General features: G+C 50.0%; 1 protein-coding gene across 2 annotated transcripts; it reads right to left on the bottom strand.

The window, feature by feature from the left end:
• Positions 1 to 2,380: 2,380 nt before the first annotated feature.
• Positions 2,381 to 17,973, bottom strand: EPPK1 (epiplakin 1). Of its 2 annotated transcripts, XM_069097073.1 has the most exons (3): positions 17,744 to 17,973; positions 13,443 to 13,538; positions 2,381 to 11,385 (listed from the first exon to the last, which is right to left on the bottom strand). In XM_069097073.1, the coding sequence occupies exon 3, from the start codon at positions 11,349 to 11,351 to the stop codon at positions 2,448 to 2,450; it is 8,904 nt and encodes a 2,967-aa protein (XP_068953174.1). In that variant the 5' UTR covers positions 11,352 to 11,385; positions 13,443 to 13,538; positions 17,744 to 17,973; the 3' UTR covers positions 2,381 to 2,447. The 2 variants fall into 2 exon arrangements, with proteins under 2 accessions (XP_068953174.1, XP_068953173.1); XM_069097072.1 differs by lacking the exon at positions 13,443 to 13,538.
• Between the last annotated feature and the right edge of the window lie 226 nt (positions 17,974 to 18,199).

Raw genomic sequence — 18,199 nt, 5'->3', positions numbered from 1 at the left:
TGATTCTCAATTGTCTTTCTTCCTTCTAAGATAATTATTTGAAAGGTGAACAGATTACTCCCTTGCCATAAGAACCAAACAGAAATACTTATTAATAAGTAAAAATGCACAGTTTCATTGTACTAATGTCTATAAGCAATACTAATGCCTCTTTCCCTCTTGCTTCTTCTTTCTACATACATACATATATATGTGCATATATACGAATGTTTTAAATGGCAATTGTTCCTCTTCCCCACTCCACAGATAGTAAGTAATGAAAGAGCTAAAAAAAATCAGTTTTCCTTGGGAAACATGCTCCACCCTACGTAAGAATTCTCTGTACTTACTTGGTTGACTCTTTGATAAGTATATCTCATTTTTCCTTTGTTTTTCTCTTAAATGAAGTTAATCTAAATTTCAAAAGAAGTTATTTGCAAAGTCCCTATTCCTAGAAACATTTATTAACAATAAGTAAAAGGAGGCACACTAGCAGTTAAGTTTTATACAAATGAATTTTCTTATATATATCCCTTTGTATACATATATACTTTATTAATTATATCTTAGGAAACTTTGTTAGAATAGTGAAATATCTATTTATCTATCTATGTTATATCTGTCTATACATGCATTTCTATATACTCTGATTTTCTTAAAAAGCTAAAATGCTTTACTATACTAACTTTGAATTCCTAAGGTCAGTTTCTGATTGTCATCACTATCAACAAAAGCTGAGTCATTTAATAAGACATCTCGTTGAAGAGTTCTTCCTGTTCTGCTAGTGGGTCGATAAAGTATCTTTTTCACCAGTATAGGTATAAGGAATATGAAAACAAAGAATGAGTGAAAGTAAATTTTTAACACTGGCCTCAAACTCCCATGAGCACCACAATACACAGATTCTGGAAGCAAAGAAAACTGTTAACATCATAGACCAAGGGAAGAACTGAGTTCCTATGTGTAAACGTGAATATATATGTATATGTATGTATGTATATATGTACACATGTATATGTGCATGTATATTTGTGTGTGTGTGTAAGGAAGAGCCAAAAAGCCAGATCACCTGGCTTTAATTTCTCATTGCCTTGCATTTCACCTTATGCAATCAATAGTTGACCTGAGGATAGAGACTCTACAGTTCAGCAAGAAACCTGCATATACAGGTGTCAGGCAGCAAATCAGTAATTTATGTTCCTTCATTTTTCTGAGACCAATAGTCAACCAAATGCTTCCACAAATTAAATCTCAGTAAGTTTGGTATCAGATATCTAGCTTTTGAACTAGGGTTGTCTTTCATGCTTCTGATGTGAGTGGTGACATATCTTAAAAACCACCCACTTAGAGAGCTTTTTCTGGTCAGTGGTAGGGAAACAAACAAATCCTGTGAAGTTCCAGTTCACTATGATCTCTCACATTCACACCAAAATGAGATATCTGAGCACAGGATTCTAGTCAAAGGAAAACATGCAGACTACAGAGATGTACCTTGTTGCGACTATTATTTCTGACTTTTTCATTCCAGGTCCTTTCATATAAGTCTAGGATTCCATCTCTGATTTCATAGGAATTCACATGCAGTAATATTTCAAAGCAATTATTATTTCCCACAAGGTGTGAGACCCCATATTCCTGGACAAACAAATAAATTCATTTGAAATACACCTCCTCTAAGATTAGTTACCACATCTGCCAAGAACAGACAGGATCAAAAAGTTTGCCAAATTTTATAATAAAGACATAACCTATAGGTATTACTAGATATTTTGAAAAGAATGGCATATCATACATAAAAACAAAATGATGAAAAACATCACATTTTGTAGGGAAAAATTAAACATAACAACTAAAAAATGAAACAATGAAATCTTGAAAATGGGATCATGATTTCTATGTCCTTATACTATTCTTCTCCTCATATCAGACAGAACAGGAATGTCTTGACAGATGGAAGAAGAGCAAACAAAATGTGCCTAGTGGGTAAGGGAAGGCCTGGAAAATAAGAAAAGGAGTCACTGTTTAAATCTGGGCACTAGCAAAACTTCGAACAGTTCCCATTAAAATCAAAGGAGTAAAAGGGGAAAAAGAAACAATGAGTACCTGCTCGTTCTTTACTTCTGGGGAAAAAATGAAAGATATGAAAAGGAGACTTTAATAACAGAAATGTGAATGAATGAAGTGATAGAAAGGCAGAGCAGGGTATGATAAAAAAAAAAGTATAATGTGAAAGTTTTAAAATAAGAGGGAAAATGAAGGGGAAGGAAAATGTGAAACCTGAGATGGCAGTTGTTTCAGGATATTAAACACAAAAAAATTGCTGGTGTAGAGAAAATGAAATAGTTAATACATATAGACGTAAATGGAAAAAAAAGGAATGAAAACATAAAAAACAAAGGAAAACAAACATATGGAGAGTTTTATTGAAAAAATTAAAGTAAAAGTGTCAAAATAAGCGAAAACAATCATTATTTAAGAGGAAGAAAAAAGAAGCCAGTCTCAGGATCCAAGGTACACCTGTGCAGCAGCTGCATGTAGGTGAGGTTCTCGTGGGTGTTGGGGTCAAAGAAGCCCTTGGTGTCATCTGAGGGGTCGGACAGGATCTGGTTCATCTCCTCATCAAAGTAGCCGCGCTGGTAGGCCACCTCCACGGGCACGCGGTGGCTGTGCACGGGGTCGATGACGCCGCCCGTGGCGATCTGGGCCTCCAGCAGCCTCACCCCGTGGTCCTTGACGATCAGGTCCCTCTTCATGGCCTGGAAGAGGGAGATCTGCTCTCCCGTGTACGGATCCGTGTAGCCGGTGACGGCCTTCTCCGCAGACAGCAGCTTGTCCTGGATCTCCCCGCCCACCACGCCTGCGGCCACGGCCTCTTCCACAGACAGCTTCTGGTTGCCCAGCGGGTCGATGACGAAGCCCGTGGCCGCCTGGGCCTCCAGCAGCACCAGCGCCGTGCCGGGCCTCAGGATGCCCTTCCACATGGCCTGGTAGATGCTCATCTTCTCCTGCTTGTCTGGGTCTGCCTTGGAGGGCACCAGCACGCCCGCGATGCAGCTGGTCCCCTCCAGGTACCTCTTGACTGAGTCCATCTCCGTGATCTCCTGCAGGCTCTTGGTGCCCTGGGCCAGCTCCCGCAGCGTGTCCAGGCCCAGGATGTTGGAGGTGCGCAGCTCGGAGGCCGACACCTGCCTCCTCAGGCCCGGGAAAGACACCTTGCCGAGCTTCTCCTCCGTGTCCTCGATGAAGGTGGTCAGGGTGGCGATGAGGGCCTGCAGGGTCAGGGCGCCAGAGGCGTGCTGGGCCAAGAGCTCCTCCCTCCTGGCCTCGCTCAGGTACTTGGAGAAGAGCACGTCCCACACGGGCACCTTCGGCCCCTTGAGCTGTCCGACCTTCACCTCCATCGTGGCGGTCCTCAGGGCCCCGAGAGCTTCCTCGCGGCGGCGGGCGTTCTCCGTGTCCGCATCCGCCCCTCCTGGGCCCGTCTGGGCTTCCTGCCACCCACTGCTGCTAGGCCCGTCCGGACGGGCCACCCCTTCCGCCTCTTCGATGATGGTGGTGAGCCTGCGGGTCAGCGCTGGCAGGGGCAGGGCGCCCGAGTCGTACTGGGTCAGGAGGTCCTCCCGGGTGAACTCGGTCACGTAGGTGGACACCAGCACGTCCCAGACGGGGACCCTCCGGCCCCTCAGGTGTCCGACCTCCACCTCCATGGTGGCGGCCTGCAGCCTGCCGCGTGGGCGCAGGCCTTCCCGGGAGGAGGTGAGTTCCCGTGAGCGGCGCGTGCCGGCGTCACGCTGGTCCCCGGCCTCCATCACCAGGCTGGTGAGGGTGCTGGTGAGCTCGTCGATGGACAGGGTGCCCGCCCGGTACTTCCTCAGCAGCGCCTGCCTCTTGCTCTCGGGCACGTCCCTGCAGAACAGGAGTTCCCACACGGACACGGTCTGGCCCCGGAAGAGGCCCCCGTGGACGGTGACCGTGGCGGCCTGCAGGGCGCGGCGCATCTGCTCGCTCAGCTGGGACACGGCGGAGCCCTTCTCCGCCAGCTGCAACATGTAGAGGCCGGTGTCGGGGTCGCGGATGCACCTGTGCAGCAGCTGCATGTAGGTGAGGTTCTCGTGGGTGTTGGGGTCAAAGAAGCCCTTGGTGTCATCTGAGGGGTCGGACAGGATCTGGTTCATCTCCTCATCAAAGTAGCCGCGCTGGTAGGCCACCTCCACGGGCACGCGGTGGCTGTGCACGGGGTCGATGACGCCGCCCGTGGCGATCTGGGCCTCCAGCAGCCTCACCCCGTGGTCCTTGACGATCAGGTCCCTCTTCATGGCCTGGAAGAGGGAGATCTGCTCTCCCGTGTACGGATCCGTGTAGCCGGTGACGGCCTTCTCCGCAGACAGCAGCTTGTCCTGGATCTCCCCGCCCACCACGCCTGCGGCCACGGCCTCTTCCACAGACAGCTTCTGGTTGCCCAGCGGGTCGATGACGAAGCCCGTGGCCGCCTGGGCCTCCAGCAGCACCAGCGCCGTGCCGGGCCTCAGGATGCCCTTCCACATGGCCTGGTAGATGCTCATCTTCTCCTGCTTGTCTGGGTCTGCCTTGGAGGGCACCAGCACGCCCGCGATGCAGCTGGTCCCTTCAAGATACCTTTTTACTCCTTCTTTTTCAGTAATTTCTGTTACTTTTTTTCGTCCTTTTTCCAGTTCTTCCAATATATCCTTATTAATGATATCAGCCTTGAAAAGTTCAGAAGCTGTTACTTGTTTTCTCAGTCCTTTAAACCATACCTCCTTCCTCTTCTTTTCTTTTTCCTCGATTAATTCCCAAATTATTTTCACAATATTTTCCAATGCCTGTGATGTGTTCTCCTTGTATCTGTTCACCAATTCCTGTTTCCTTTCTTCTGTGACATATTCAGAGCAAAGTAGGTCCCACACTGACATCTTCCTCCCTTTATACTTCCCCTTTTCCACCATCACTATTTCTGCCTTTAGTGCCTTCTCAGTGACTTCTTCAATGTGCCTGTAATTCATTTCATGCTTTACTATGGGAAGCAAAGCCAATCCTGTGTTTTGGTCTTTCAGGCACCTTGAATAGAGCTCTGCATAATTCACCTTTTCATGTGTATTTGGATCCTGGAACCTTTTGCTCCCATGCCTTGTATTTGACAGTAAGCTGTATGTTTCAGGCTCCAAGCACTCTCGCTGGTAGGCCACGTCTACAGGGAGGCGGTGTCCCTGTCTCGGGTCAATTACACCCCCTGTGGCCACTTGTGCCTCCAGCATCCTCATTGCTTCCTCTTTTTCTACTAGACCTTTTTTCATGGCCTTGTAGAGGGAGATCTTTTCCCCTGTGTCTGGGTCATTATAGCCAGTGACTGCCTTCTCTGCATCCTGGAGGTCCTCCTGGACCTCCTCACCTAGCAGCCCTGCAGCCACAGCTGCATTCACAGACAGTCTCTGGTTCTGCAGAGGGTCAATGATGAAGCCTGTGGCAGCCTGAGCCTGCAGAAGCTGCATCCCTATTGGCCTGGGCATCACTTCTCTCCTCATAGCCTCGTAAACACTTACTTTCTCCTTTGTCAATGGCATCAACACTCCAGCGATGCAGCCTGTCCCTTCCATGTATCTTTTCACTCCTTCTAGTTGGCTAAGTTTTTCTGCTGCCTTTTTTCCCTTTGGAAGTCCAGCAAGGATTTTCTCATCAATGATCCCAGAGTTGAACAGCTCAGCAGCAGTCACATCCCCATGGAGTCCTTTCACCCTAATTGATTGGTTGTGTTTCTCATTTTCCTCAATTGTATTCATGATAATTTCTAAGAGTTGCTCTATGTGCAGATTCTTCAATTTGAACTGTCTGACCAAATCTCTCTTTTTCTGCTGTGTGAAATACTGTGAGGAAAGCAAGTCCCAGATGGAAACGGTCTGATTGGCAAACTTTCCCATATGCACCTTGGTAGTCCTGGATCGCAGTAGCTGTTTTGTGGCCTCATCTATATAAATGTAGCTCTCTCCTTTCTGGACTACCTGCAACATATAAAGCCCTGTCTCTGACTCTTGAATACACCTCTCCAATAGCTGCAGGTAGGTCAGGTTCTCGTGAGTGTTAGGGTCAAAGAAGCCCTTGGTGTCATCTGAGGGGTCGGACAGGATCTGGTTCATCTCCTCATCAAAGTAGCCACGCTGGTAGGCCACGTCCACGGGCACACGGTGGCTGTGCACAGGGTCGATGATGCCACCCGTGGCGATCTGGGCCTCTAAAAGGCGAATGGCATGGGACTTTAAGATGAGTCCCTTGTTCATGGCTTCAAAGAGGGAGATTTGCTTATTAGTGTAGGGTTCCACGTAGCCAGTCACTGCCTTCTCAGCACTCAGGAGTTTCTCATACACTTCCTTTCCAATTAGTCCAGCTGATAACGCTTGCTCTACAGACATCTTCCTGTTCTGTACAGGGTCGATGATAAAGCCGGTGGCAGCCTGGGCCTCTAGCAGTACCAGGGCTGTACCAGGCCTCAGTATGTGCCTCCGCATGGCATCATAGATGCTCAGCCTCTCCTTTGTACCCTGGATGAGGACTCCAGCTATGAAGTTACTCCCCTTCAAAAATTGCTTCACACCCTCCATCTCAGTCACTTCATGCACTGTTTTTTTCCCCTGGTTCAGATCATCCAGCGTTTTCTTATCAATCAGCTGGGATCTGAACAGGTCATTGGCTGACACCTGCTTCCTGAGGCCAGGGAATGTGATCTGCTTGGTCTTCTTCTCCATGTCCTCAATCAGGGCAGTGACATCTATGACCACCTGGCGTAGGGCCGCAGCCCTTCCTGAGCGACCCAGGTTTACCAACTCCTTCTGCTTGTCAGCACTAACATACTCAGAGTGGAGTAGGTTCCACAGTGACACCATTTGGCCTTTGAACCTCCCCACCTTGACGGGAACTGTCATGGCTTTCAGAGCCATGATGGTGTGGTCATCTACATCCAACGCCACACTCTGGGAAAGTGGGAGCAGCCACAGGTTTGTCTCAGAGTCCAAGATGCACCTGTCCTTTAACTCTTGGTATGTCACCTTATCACGGGTGTTAGGGTCAAAGAAAAACTTCTTATCTCCGGTTGTCTTGCCTAGAACTTGACTTGTCTCCTCATCTAAGAAGCCAAGCCTGTAGGCAGCTGCCAGGGGTAGATGCAGGTGGTGGACAGGATCTACAACGCCCCCTGTAGCCAGCTGCACTTGCAGAAGGAGGAAGCCCTCACTCTGGTCGATGAGGCCCTTGCCCATAGCCTGCCAGACAGAGATGGTACTGCCTGTATAAGGGTCACTGTACCCAATTGCAGCTTGCTCTACTTGAATGAGCTGCTCACTCAGCTCTCCCCCAATCACACCAGTCTTAACTGCTTCTTCCACAGACAGTTTCTTGTTGTTTTGTGGATCGACAAGTGAGCCTGCAGCCAGCTGGGCCTCCAGCAGCCTCAGCCCCAAGCCAGGGGGAAGCAAGTTGCTTTTCATGGCCTGGTAGATGCTCATCTTGGCCTTGGATCCCTCCACCTGGACCCCAGCAATGCATCCTGTTCCCTGTAAGTACCGCTTCACCTCTGGTCTCTCGGCAACCTCGCTTGGTGACTGTGTCCCTTGGACTAGTCCCTCCAGCGTCTCCAGGTCAATTATTCCTGTGTCCAGCAGCCAGACAGCAGGGACATCCCCCCGTAGGCCTGGTAGCATGATGTGGGTCTGCGCCTGCAGCTCGGCCTCTCTTACTTGCCTAAGAGCGGCAGCTATGATTTCCTGGGTTGTCATCCTTCCCAGCCGGAAGTCTTCCAGGAAGGCCACCCTGTGCTCCTCAGTGAAGTGCCCAGAGCAGAGCAGGTCCCAGAGGGAGATACCCTTCTCAGTCACCAGTGTGGCCTGGAAGACCTGTTGAATTTGATCATCTGTGGAGATGGGGGCAGCTGTTTGGGGCAGGGGCAGCAGATGACAACCAGAAGCTGTATCCTGTTGACAATTCTCCATAAGCTGAGCATAGCTGAGGCTCTCACTCCCATCCACTGTGGAGAACATTTGGATGGTGGCAGGGGAGGTTCCAGAAAGGGTTCTCTCCATCTCCTCATCAATGTAACCCCGCTGGGCTGCCACTTCCATGGGGACATGGTGGTGGCTGGTAGGGTCAATGATGCCCCCTGTAGCTACCTGGGCCTCTAGGAGCTGCACAGCCTGCTGAGAAGGGACCAGACCTTTCTTCATGGCCTGGAAAAGGGAAACCTTCTTGCCCGTAAAGGGGTCCATGAAGCCTGTCACTGCCTCCTCAGCATAATGGAGCTTCTCATAGAGCTCTGGCCCCACCAGTCCCTTTCGCACAGCATCATCCACAGACAGCTTCTCACTGGTCACAGGGTTGATGATGGAGCCAGTTGCAGCCTGGGCTTCGAGGAGAGGAAGAGCCACTCCAGGTCTCAAGAGTTTCTGTTTCATGGCTTCATAGAGACTAAGCCTCTGGTTAGAAGGCTGCAGGAGGACTCCCCCAATGGTACCCGAGCCACAGAGGTACCTGCGGACCGACTCCTTCTCCAAGAGCTCCTCAGGGCTCACGCTCCCTTCCAGTACCTTCTCTAGGAGGTCATGGTCAATGATGTGAGACTCCAGGAGCTGGTAGGCAGTGATGCGACCCCGGAGAGTAGGCAGGGTGATGCCTGCCCACTTTTTCATCTCTTCCTCTAATCTCCGTATAATCTGCTCCAGGGTTATCTTCTTCAGCCTGTAGTGGGTCAGAATCTCCCTCCTCTGGCCCTCACTGAAGTACTCGGAGTTGATCAGGTCCCACACGGAGACCCTTTCACCTTTGAACCTGCCATATTTCACCAGCAAGAGGGAGCTCTGGAAAGCCTGTCGAGTGGCTTCATTCACCAGCTGAGGCTTCCGGCTACTGAGTGGCAAGAGACAAAGACCAGTGGATGGTTCTGTCACACACTTTTCCAACAGCTGCAGGTAGGTGAGATTCTCGTGTGTATTGGGGTCAAAGAAGCCCCTGGTGTCATCTGAGGGATCAGATAAGATCAGGTTCATTGTCCGGTCAAAGTAGCCACGCTTGTAGGCCACCTCCACAGGGACCCGGTGGCTGTGCACAGGGTCGATGATACCCCCTGTGGCAATCTGGGCCTCCAGCAAGCGGATGCCATGGTCCCTAACAATGAGGTCTTTGTTCATGGCCTGAAACAAGGAGAGCCTATCTCCTGTGTACGGGTCTGTGTAACCTGTTACTGCTCTCTCAGCCGACAGTAGCTTTTCATAAACATCAGGTCCAATGACATTGGCCCGGAGGGCATCCTCCACAGAGTATCTCTTGTTCTCTTTTGGGTCGATAACAAAACCTGTGGCTGCCTGGGCCTCCAAAAGAATGAGGGAAGTCCCTGGTCTCAGGTAGCCCTTCCTTCTGGCTTCATAGATACTGATCTTCTCCTGGGAGTCAGGCAGGAGCAGGCCACTGATGCATCCTGTCCCTTGCAGGTACTTCCTGACGGAGTCAAGGCCCCCCACGTCCTGTGCTGTTGTCTGTCCCTGTTCCAGCTTCTCATACAGTTCTTGATTGATGATCTCTGATTTAAGAAGCTCCTTTGGTGTCACATGATCCCTCAGGCCTTCGAAGGTGACCCGGGAAGCAGTGGCAGCCTGGTCGATGGTAGCATTGAGCTGGGATGCCAACATCTCTGCTGAAAGTGCTCCCTCCTGGTACTGATGGGCCAGAGCAGCTCTCTGTTCTGCTGGGATAACATCTGAGAAGAGCAGCTTCCAGAGAGACACCCTTTGTCCTTTGAGTTTCCCTGATGTAGCAACTACTGTGGACTTCCTCAGGCCCTCCTGAGTGGCATGGTCAATGAACCAGCGTCTCTCCGAATGCCCACGGTGATCTCCTCCCATGAGGGGCAGGAGGAGGGAGCCAGTCTCTGGATCAGTGACACAGCGGACTAGTAGCTGAGCATAGGTGAGGTTCTCCTGGGTGTTGGGGTCAAAGAAGCCAGTAGGTTGGGAGAGACTGGCAAATGTCTCCTTATCCAGACAGTTCCATTGGAAAGCAGTCTCCAGTGGCAGCCGGTGCTTCCTAACAGGATCCACGATGCCCCCCGTGGCCAGCTGGGCCTCTAGGAGCCGTAGTGCCATCTCCTTCTGTACCAGCCCCTTTCTCATGGCTTGAAAGAGGGGGATGAGACCCCTGCTGAAGGGATCTGGGTACCCGGTCACTGCCCGCTCTGCTACTAAGAGTTTCTCCCGGAACTCAGGCCCCACGAGTCCAGCCCTAACAGCTTCATCCAGCTCCAGTTTCTTTTCACTGACAGGGTCCATGAGGGAGCAGGTAGCAACCTGAGCCTGGAGGAGGGCAAGCGCAGTGCCCGGGGGAAGGAGATGCTCCCTCAGGGCCTGGTAGATGCTCCTTCTCTGGCCTGTGGACATCAAGAGGACACCAACCACACTGCCTGTTCCCTCTAAATAACGCTGTACTTCTTCCTGGGTCTTCACCTCAGGCACAAGCAGCCTCCCTTCCCTCAGGTCCTCAAACACCTCCCTGGGCAGGATGCCAGCCTCCAGAAGTTGTTCGCTGCTCACCATCCCTCCCAGGGCCGGGAAGGTGACCTTGAGTGGGAGCAGGGTCAGCCCTGTGGCAGGGCTCAGCACACACCTGCTCCTAAGCTCGTGGTAGGTGAGTGGCTCCTGTGTGTTGGGGTCAGAGAAGGCCCGAGGTCCATCAGCTGTGGGGTCAGACAGGTTGTGTCCTGTCTCCTCATCCAGGAGGCCCCTCTGGTAGGCAAATTCCAGTGGGACACGACCTCCCTGTGCAGGGTCTATTATGCCGCCTGTGGCCAGCTGGGCTTCCAGCCAACTCAGACCTGAATTCCTGGCCACAACTTCCTTGTGGAGAGCCTGGAAGAGGGGCAGTTTCCCTGGACCGTAGGGGTCAGGGTAGCCAGTGAGGGCTCGTTCGGCTGTGAGCAGCTTCTCTTTCAGCTCCAGGCCTACCAGCCCTTGCCTCACAGCCTCAGCCACAGGGAGCAGCCGACCTTGAGTGGGGTCGATGAGGCCCCCAGTAGCTGCCTGGGCTTCAAGAAGAGCCAGTCCCAGCTTGGCTGAGAGAAGGCCCCGCTGTATGGCTTCATAGAGGCTCAGGGGCTGCGCCGAGGCCTCCAAGTACACCCCAGCAATGGGGCCTCTCTGCTGGGAATAGGTCTCCCCATTGTGTGAAAGCATAGAAAACTCCATCCTGGGTTGAGGAGGGACAGCCTCAGGCACAGTCTTCAGAGCCTTGGGGGCTTGAAGTGTTCCAGTGCCATTGACTGAAATGGTTGAGTCTCCATTCATAGTGCTGGTGGCAGTTGAGACACGTCCCACATCCATGTCCATGTCCTGTGGGCTTCTCTCAAGCAGTGCTCACTTCCTAGAAAGGTGGAGAAGCAAAAAAAAGGTCTTATGACTTGAGGTGTCACCGGCATGTGGCCCTCCAAAGAAGCCTTACCCAAATTTCTTCCTTTGGTCTCTAATTCTTATAGGAATTATAAAATCTCACAGAGTCTCTGGGTTGGGAGGGGGCCCTAGTCTGACTCCTCCCTGAACAGAAATCTCTTCTTCAACATCTCTGACCCTTGATCATCCTGCCTCTGCCTGGTGGCCTCTATTCAGCTCATTGCTTTTGACTAGCACTAACCATTGGGAGAGTTTTTCTTTATATGGAGCCAAAATATACCTTCTTGCAGTTTCTACCCATTGCTCCTAGTTTTAACCTCTGGGGCCTGGCAGAACAAGGACAATCCCTCTTGCTCACAACAGTCCTTGAAGTCATTTCTCATGAACCCCCTGAGGCTTCTCTTCTGTGGTCTAAGCATCCCCCTTTTCTCCTAACTGCCCAGCTGCTTTTCCCTCTGAGACTGCCTTCCCTCTACTCTACACGTGTCTTGTTGTATATGTTGTCTCCTTCATTAGTATACGAGTCCCTGAGGGCAGGGACTGTTTTCTGCCTTTCTCTGAGTATCCTCCGTGCTCAGCACAATGCCTCGCATATAGTAGGTGCTTAATAAATGCTTGTTGGTAGAATAATTAGTGTGGTCTGGTTTCTATTCCCATCCCAGTTTCCTGCTTCTCAATATGCTCTAAGAATTCATCGAGGAGGGCAAGGAAGAGATGATCCTGGAGCTCAGGAGGGGAGGGGCAGGATGGTCACAGAGATCCACAGAATGACCCCATGCTAGCTCTATCCCCTGGTTCCACTAGGGAACCATCATGACCACCTGGCTGGAGTCTGAGGTGTGTGGGAAAAACGGGGACTGGAGGTTGACACATGAGCCAGGGTGAGGTTGGATAGTAGCATTTGGGGTGGAATTTGACTAGAAAATGGGATCTAAACTAGTTAGCAGCAGCTGGGTGGCACAGTGGATAGAGCTGGGCCTGGAGTCAAGTCTCATCTCAGACACTTATTAGCTGGATATGTCACTTAACCTCTGTTTGCCTCAGTTTTCTCAACTGTAAAATGGAGATAAATAATAGCACTGTTGTGAGAATCAAATGAGATGATAATTACAAAGTATTTAGCACAGTGCCTGGCACAGAGTAAGCACTATACAAATGTTATCTTCATCATCATCATCATCATCATTAGTTGTGGAGAATAGGGGTTTAGACTTAGGTTGGGACTAAGAGGGGAAAAAGGGTCTAGGATAAAACAGAATCTTTTTTCATTTTTCTCTTCTCTCCTTCCTTTTTTCCCTGCCCTCATTCCTTTTCTCCCTCCTTCCCTTCTTTCTCCCTTTTCCTTCCTTCTCTCCCTTCCTTTTTTCTTCCCTCCCTCTTTTCCTTCCTTTTCCCCTCCCTCCCTCTGTTCCTTCCTTCCTTTTCTCCCTCCTTCCTTTCTTCCTCCTCTCACCCTTCCTTCCTTTCTCCCTCCTTGCCTTGCTTCCTTCTCTCCCTTTCTTTCTCCTTCCCTCCCTCTCTTCCTTCCTTCCTTCTTTCTCTCTCTCCCTCCCTCCTTCCTTCCTTCCTTCCCCTGGAAAGGGACCTATAAAGGAGGTGGTTCTCAAGCTGAACCTTGAATGCCAGGAAGAATTTCACCAGGAAGGAAACAGTAGACAAGGCATGCCAAGCATTACTAGAAATGTATGAGTCATGTGAAGAGGTGAGAGTTAAAGGTGTGGGAGTGGATAAGATTCACCAAGGGAAAGTAGAGACTAGGGACCATAATGCAAATGCACCATTGGAAGGAACTAGGGATATTTTGCCTAAAGAAGAAAAGTCTGGGGCAGTGTGAGATTATTTCTGAGGTTATTTCCACCTTTAAATTCATAGATGATCCTATCTACGACATGATATCTTGTCTTCAGAAAACAGAATTACATTTGTTCTGCTTAGTCCCAGGAGAAAGAATTTGAAGTAATGGTTAGAAACTATGGATAGGCAAATACTGATCCAACATAAACTTTCCTGCCCAATAACTGAATGGATTACCTCAGTAGGTAGGGAACTCCCCATTACCGGAGGTCTTCCTTCCCAACCCAGCCCAGGCTAGATGACTTCATGTTGCAGACATCATAGAGAAGATTTCTGGATAGGTAAAGGTTGGCCTAGTTAATAAATCACACATATTTATATAGTAATACCTCCTAAGACCATGCTTTAAAAGCATATGTATCTAGGAATATCTGTGTTTAGGAGGCAAGAGAGGAGAGAAAAGTCTGAAGGGGAGAAAGAACAGCCAGAGATAGAAGAAAAATAAGCAGTGTCTCTGAAGCCAAGGGAAGAGTATCCCAAAAGTGGGGAGGGGTGAGTGATGTGCTGCTGATGGGTTAAGGCTGGGAACTGAGAATCCGGAAGTAGTTGGTGACCTTGGACAGAGCAGTTTCTGGAGAGTGAGCTAGACTGCAGGCAACTGAGGCAAGCATGGGTGGTAAGGGAGTGAGGATGAGGAGAGGCACTTTGATGGTGGTTTCATAGTACCAGAAGAAGCAGCCCTTAGCCAGCAAGCCCTGGGGCAGTCCTGCTCAAGGAGGCTTTAGCTTGGTCTACCCCTTGCCTTTCAAAGGTCATAGAGGCCCAGTCTCAAAAGGAGAGGCCTCCCTCCTTATAGATGGGTGGCACTAAGGGTGAGGACTGGGAGAAGTATGCAGAGTGATTCAGTAGCAGTCAAGGTAGGGGCTGGAAACTCAGTCTCATACCAATCTGTCAGTGCCTATACACTTTCAGTCTTTGCACACAGGCATGTCTGCTGTCTGACTTTCTGACACTAGACTGGGCTGGGTTGGGCTAGGCTGGGCATCTAGGGGAAGGGAAACAGAGGAGGGAGGGTAGGAAGATAGAGATTCTCTTCTACTTTCCCTTCATTCATATTCTAGACATCCCCACCCCCTGCCCTTTAATGGTAGGACTCAAGGGAGGAGAAAGAAGAGGAAGAAGGAAGGGAAGGAAAAGAGGAGGGCTACAGAAAAAGGGAGTCTAGGCAAGTTGAGTGATTAGGCTAGGACCTAGCACCCAGGACCCACTGGAGTCACTATAGCTGCTCCTTCCTCTTCCCAGCCTCTCCAAGTCTAGCTATGTAGCCCATTGGCCTCTGAGGTCATGGCAGGAAAAGATTCCTGTTTCAGGCTAAGTGAATTCCTCCTCCCCCTGACCTTTGCCTAGTATTGAGGTGGCCATGGGCAAGGAGCCCAGAGCTTAGGCAGGAAACTGAAGGAAAACAGTGCCCTCCTTCAGCCCCTGGCACTGCAATGATGGGCAGAGATCAATGGACTGATAGACTTACCTGGAATGGGTAGGGCTCTGAGAGGGGAGGGAGAGGAGAAAGTTGGGTGAGTCTCCTTCTATATCTCCCCATTCAGATTAAATAGGGGATCAGCACCTCCTCTAACACTCTGGGGGTCTAAAGCTCCAAAAATCAACACACAGTTCATGGCCCCTGGAGTTGGCATCAAGGGACCTATGGGAACTAGAAGCAAGGGAGGGGAGAGGGAGGGATGAGTTGTAGGAAAGTTAATTTAGATTCAGTGTAAAAACAATTCCTAATGACAAAAGCTTGTTTTCTTGAAAGGTGGTGGGTTCCTTTCCCTCACTTGAGGTCTCCAAATACTTTTTAGGTATGTTGTAGAGAGGGTTCTTTTTCAGGTGTGAGTTTGAACTAGTTGGAATTTCTGATGTCCCTTCCTACTCTGAGTTTCTGTGACTCACTCTTTCTGAGCCTGTCTCCTCATCTATAAAACGGGTGTGCTGTAAGGTTTCTCCTCCAATCCTCTGATCATCTATGCCAGAAAGGAGGCACCTGAGAAGAGAACCAGGGAACATCCCTTGTCCTCTCTCCCCCTTCAGGCTGGCCCCTATTTGAGTGCTAAACATTCTCCTGCCCCAGAAATCAGTGGGACCATATTGGTAGGGCCTTCCTTGACTACAGCTCCATACAACTACCCTAGGAGGGAGGGACTCTGGGTTATGCCTGCATCCAGGGGTAAGATGGGCTGACATCTCCTTAAAGCCTTGCAATTCTTCAGACTCCGTGAATGTGGGAATTGAAAGGGATGTGGGAGACCTAAGTTTAGCCCATTCAATTTCTAGAGGAGAAATAGGAGACCCCAAGAGGGGAAGAAATTGCCCAGTGAGTTGGGCCAGAGCTGGAAGATCTCCAGGTCTTCTGACTCCCAATACAGGTCTCTGCATGGAGTTGACTCTGTCCCCTTCTCTCCACTCTCCTTTCAGGATTGTGGTCTCTTTGGTCTAGAGAGGCCAGCCCAGCTATACTTGCTTACTCAACAGAATTCATCTGGGCACAAGGAAGAAGAAGGCAACACCTGCCCCTACCCCTAACTCTTTAAGGTCACTAAGAGAAATTGGATTTGTAGGATCCTCATTCAAAGCACCCGCCCCCACAGACATACACAGACACACCTAGGCTAAGATCAGAGACCACTCCTCCCCCATATCTCCCATGCCAGGAAGGAATACCCCTACACACAGATACAAATATCATATCCAGGGTTGGCCCAGAGATGCCCACATACATACTTCTCAGGCTAGTCAGGGATCCCCCTACACAAAGACACAAATGTCACACCCAGGCCCAGGGATTCCCCTGCCTGCCCCCAAACCCACAAACAACATGAGCCCAAGGACATCCCACTAGTGGCCCCTACCTACCCTCCCCCTATCTCTCCAGCTTCCTGGACTGAACCTGGGAAAGACAACTGATGAGAGGGGTGAGAAGGGAGGACAGGTTATCATCATTACAGGAGGACCATTGAAGAGGATGCAGAACCTGGTACCCATGAGGGACCTGGTCCCTGGACCTGGCCTGGGTGCGGTGTGTCCCCATCTCTGACATCTGAGCCATTCCTACCATATTCCCAGGTCATAGGACACTTGCTTCTATAGTTACTCATGAAGGAGTTACTCACAGAGATGAGGCAAGTCCCACAAAAATTTAAAGATGAACTTCCTAACCAGAAGGGCTCCCTCAATAGGGAGGGCACTCCCTGTCATTGAAAAGTTCTCAAGGAAACAACAAACAGATTTGGAATTGGAAGGAACCTGAGAGATCATTATGGCCAATGCTCTCATTTTACAGATAAGGAAACAGGTTAGGAGAAAGGAAATGACTTATACAAGGTGACATGAGTAAAGTCACCATGGTTGGACCTAGGCCCTCCGAGAACAAATCCAGTGATCTTTCCACAGTTCCCCCCCACCTTCCATCTAGTTGGAGATAAAAATCATGGTTTGGTCATTTAGAGCACTTTCAAGGTTTTACAAAGTATTTTTCTCACAACTCCCCTTGAATCAGGATATTATCCTTGATTTACAGATAAGAAAACAGGCTCAGAGTGGACAAATAATTTGACTAGTGTCAGAAACCCATAATTCTTTGTACTAGATCAGAATAGCTGCCCTCTGAGGTCTCTTTCAGTCCCTTCATTTTTATGAAGGATATGCATATATCCTGGGAATGAGATTCTATGACTAATTCACTCCTGGAAAGTAGGAGTGGATGAATGAATTCATCTCTAGAATTCCATCTCCTCAATTCCCAGGGTACATTGCCCTTATTTCCAAGATACAATCCCCTCATTCCTAGGATTTGTTCCTTGGCAAACAAGCCCCTCAATCCAGGGACACACTCCCATCATTCCTTGAACATGCAGGAGCCACTGGAACTCTGGAACTCTCAGGTTCCCCCAAACTGGTAATGCTATTTCCCCTAGGTAAGGTCTGAGGGATCCTAGACCCACTTGAACCAACGCCCTCCCTGCCCAAAGTACACAAGCCTGAGAAGGTTCCAGGGACAGCTAGGAGCCCAGACTAGACTCAACGAGAGATTCACTTTTATTTCTTTCCTCAGTTCAATGCCTTCCCAGAACAAAGGGACAAGGGAAAAGCATTATTAGGTGCCCCAAGCTACAAGTCTCAAATCCTTGTAAGGGACTCTCCAACTCCCTTCTTCAACCCTCCCACAATTTCCCATTCCTAAAACCAGGAGCCTAGGTTCCAGGGGAATCCCCTATGAATTTTCCATTCCAGCCCTATTTCTTAGCCCAGGAGTATCGTCCCGTCCCTGCAAAGTCCTCATTCTTCAGCTCAGGAGTCTGGGTACTTCACTCCCAGGTTCTTCAGCCCAGGGTACTAGATTACCCTTAACTCTCCCTCTCTTCAGTACCAGAACTCAGGAGCCCAAGTCCCACAACATTTCTTAGCTAAGTATCCCTCCCTCTGACAAGACCCCATATTATGAAACCAGAGTTTCCTGCCCTCCTGACACCCTTAGCGCACACCTGTAGACTTCTGTGGACTTGATGAGTGTCAGCTCAGCCAGCCTCTCAGGTACGGGTCAGCTTCTCTTCCCACCTCGACACATTTAAACCTGACACCTCCCAGCACCTTTCAGCCCTTCCCAGCCCTAAAGCGGCCGGAGAGCAGCAGGCTCCTCCCCCTGGCCAGCCCTTCCCACTCCACCTTCCCCAGCCTCGAGCCCCTTCTGGGCTTGGGGGTTCCCAGGTGTAAGAGAGGTGTAGAGGGGAGAGGATTGAAGGGCTTGGGGCGGGGGGCGCAAGGTTAGGAATACCTGAGAGGAGTGAGGGTGGTGAAGGTGACTAGGAACAAAGTACAGCTGGGAGGGGACAGTACAGCCACCCCACCCCCCTCCCCCCCAACCCGGCGCTGAGGCTGAAGGAGAGATGAGGATTTAGCCTGTTCTGACTCCTAACCCCACTCCCCACCCCCAGGGTGAG

The sequence above is a fragment of the Petaurus breviceps genome, unplaced genomic scaffold (genome assembly GCF_028583685.1).
Source record: "Petaurus breviceps papuanus isolate PSGF00001 unplaced genomic scaffold, PetGlider_PUasm1.0 350, whole genome shotgun sequence".
Taxonomy (NCBI): Eukaryota; Metazoa; Chordata; class Mammalia; order Diprotodontia; family Petauridae; genus Petaurus; species Petaurus breviceps.
This window is presented reverse-complemented; position numbering and strand designations above follow the sequence as displayed.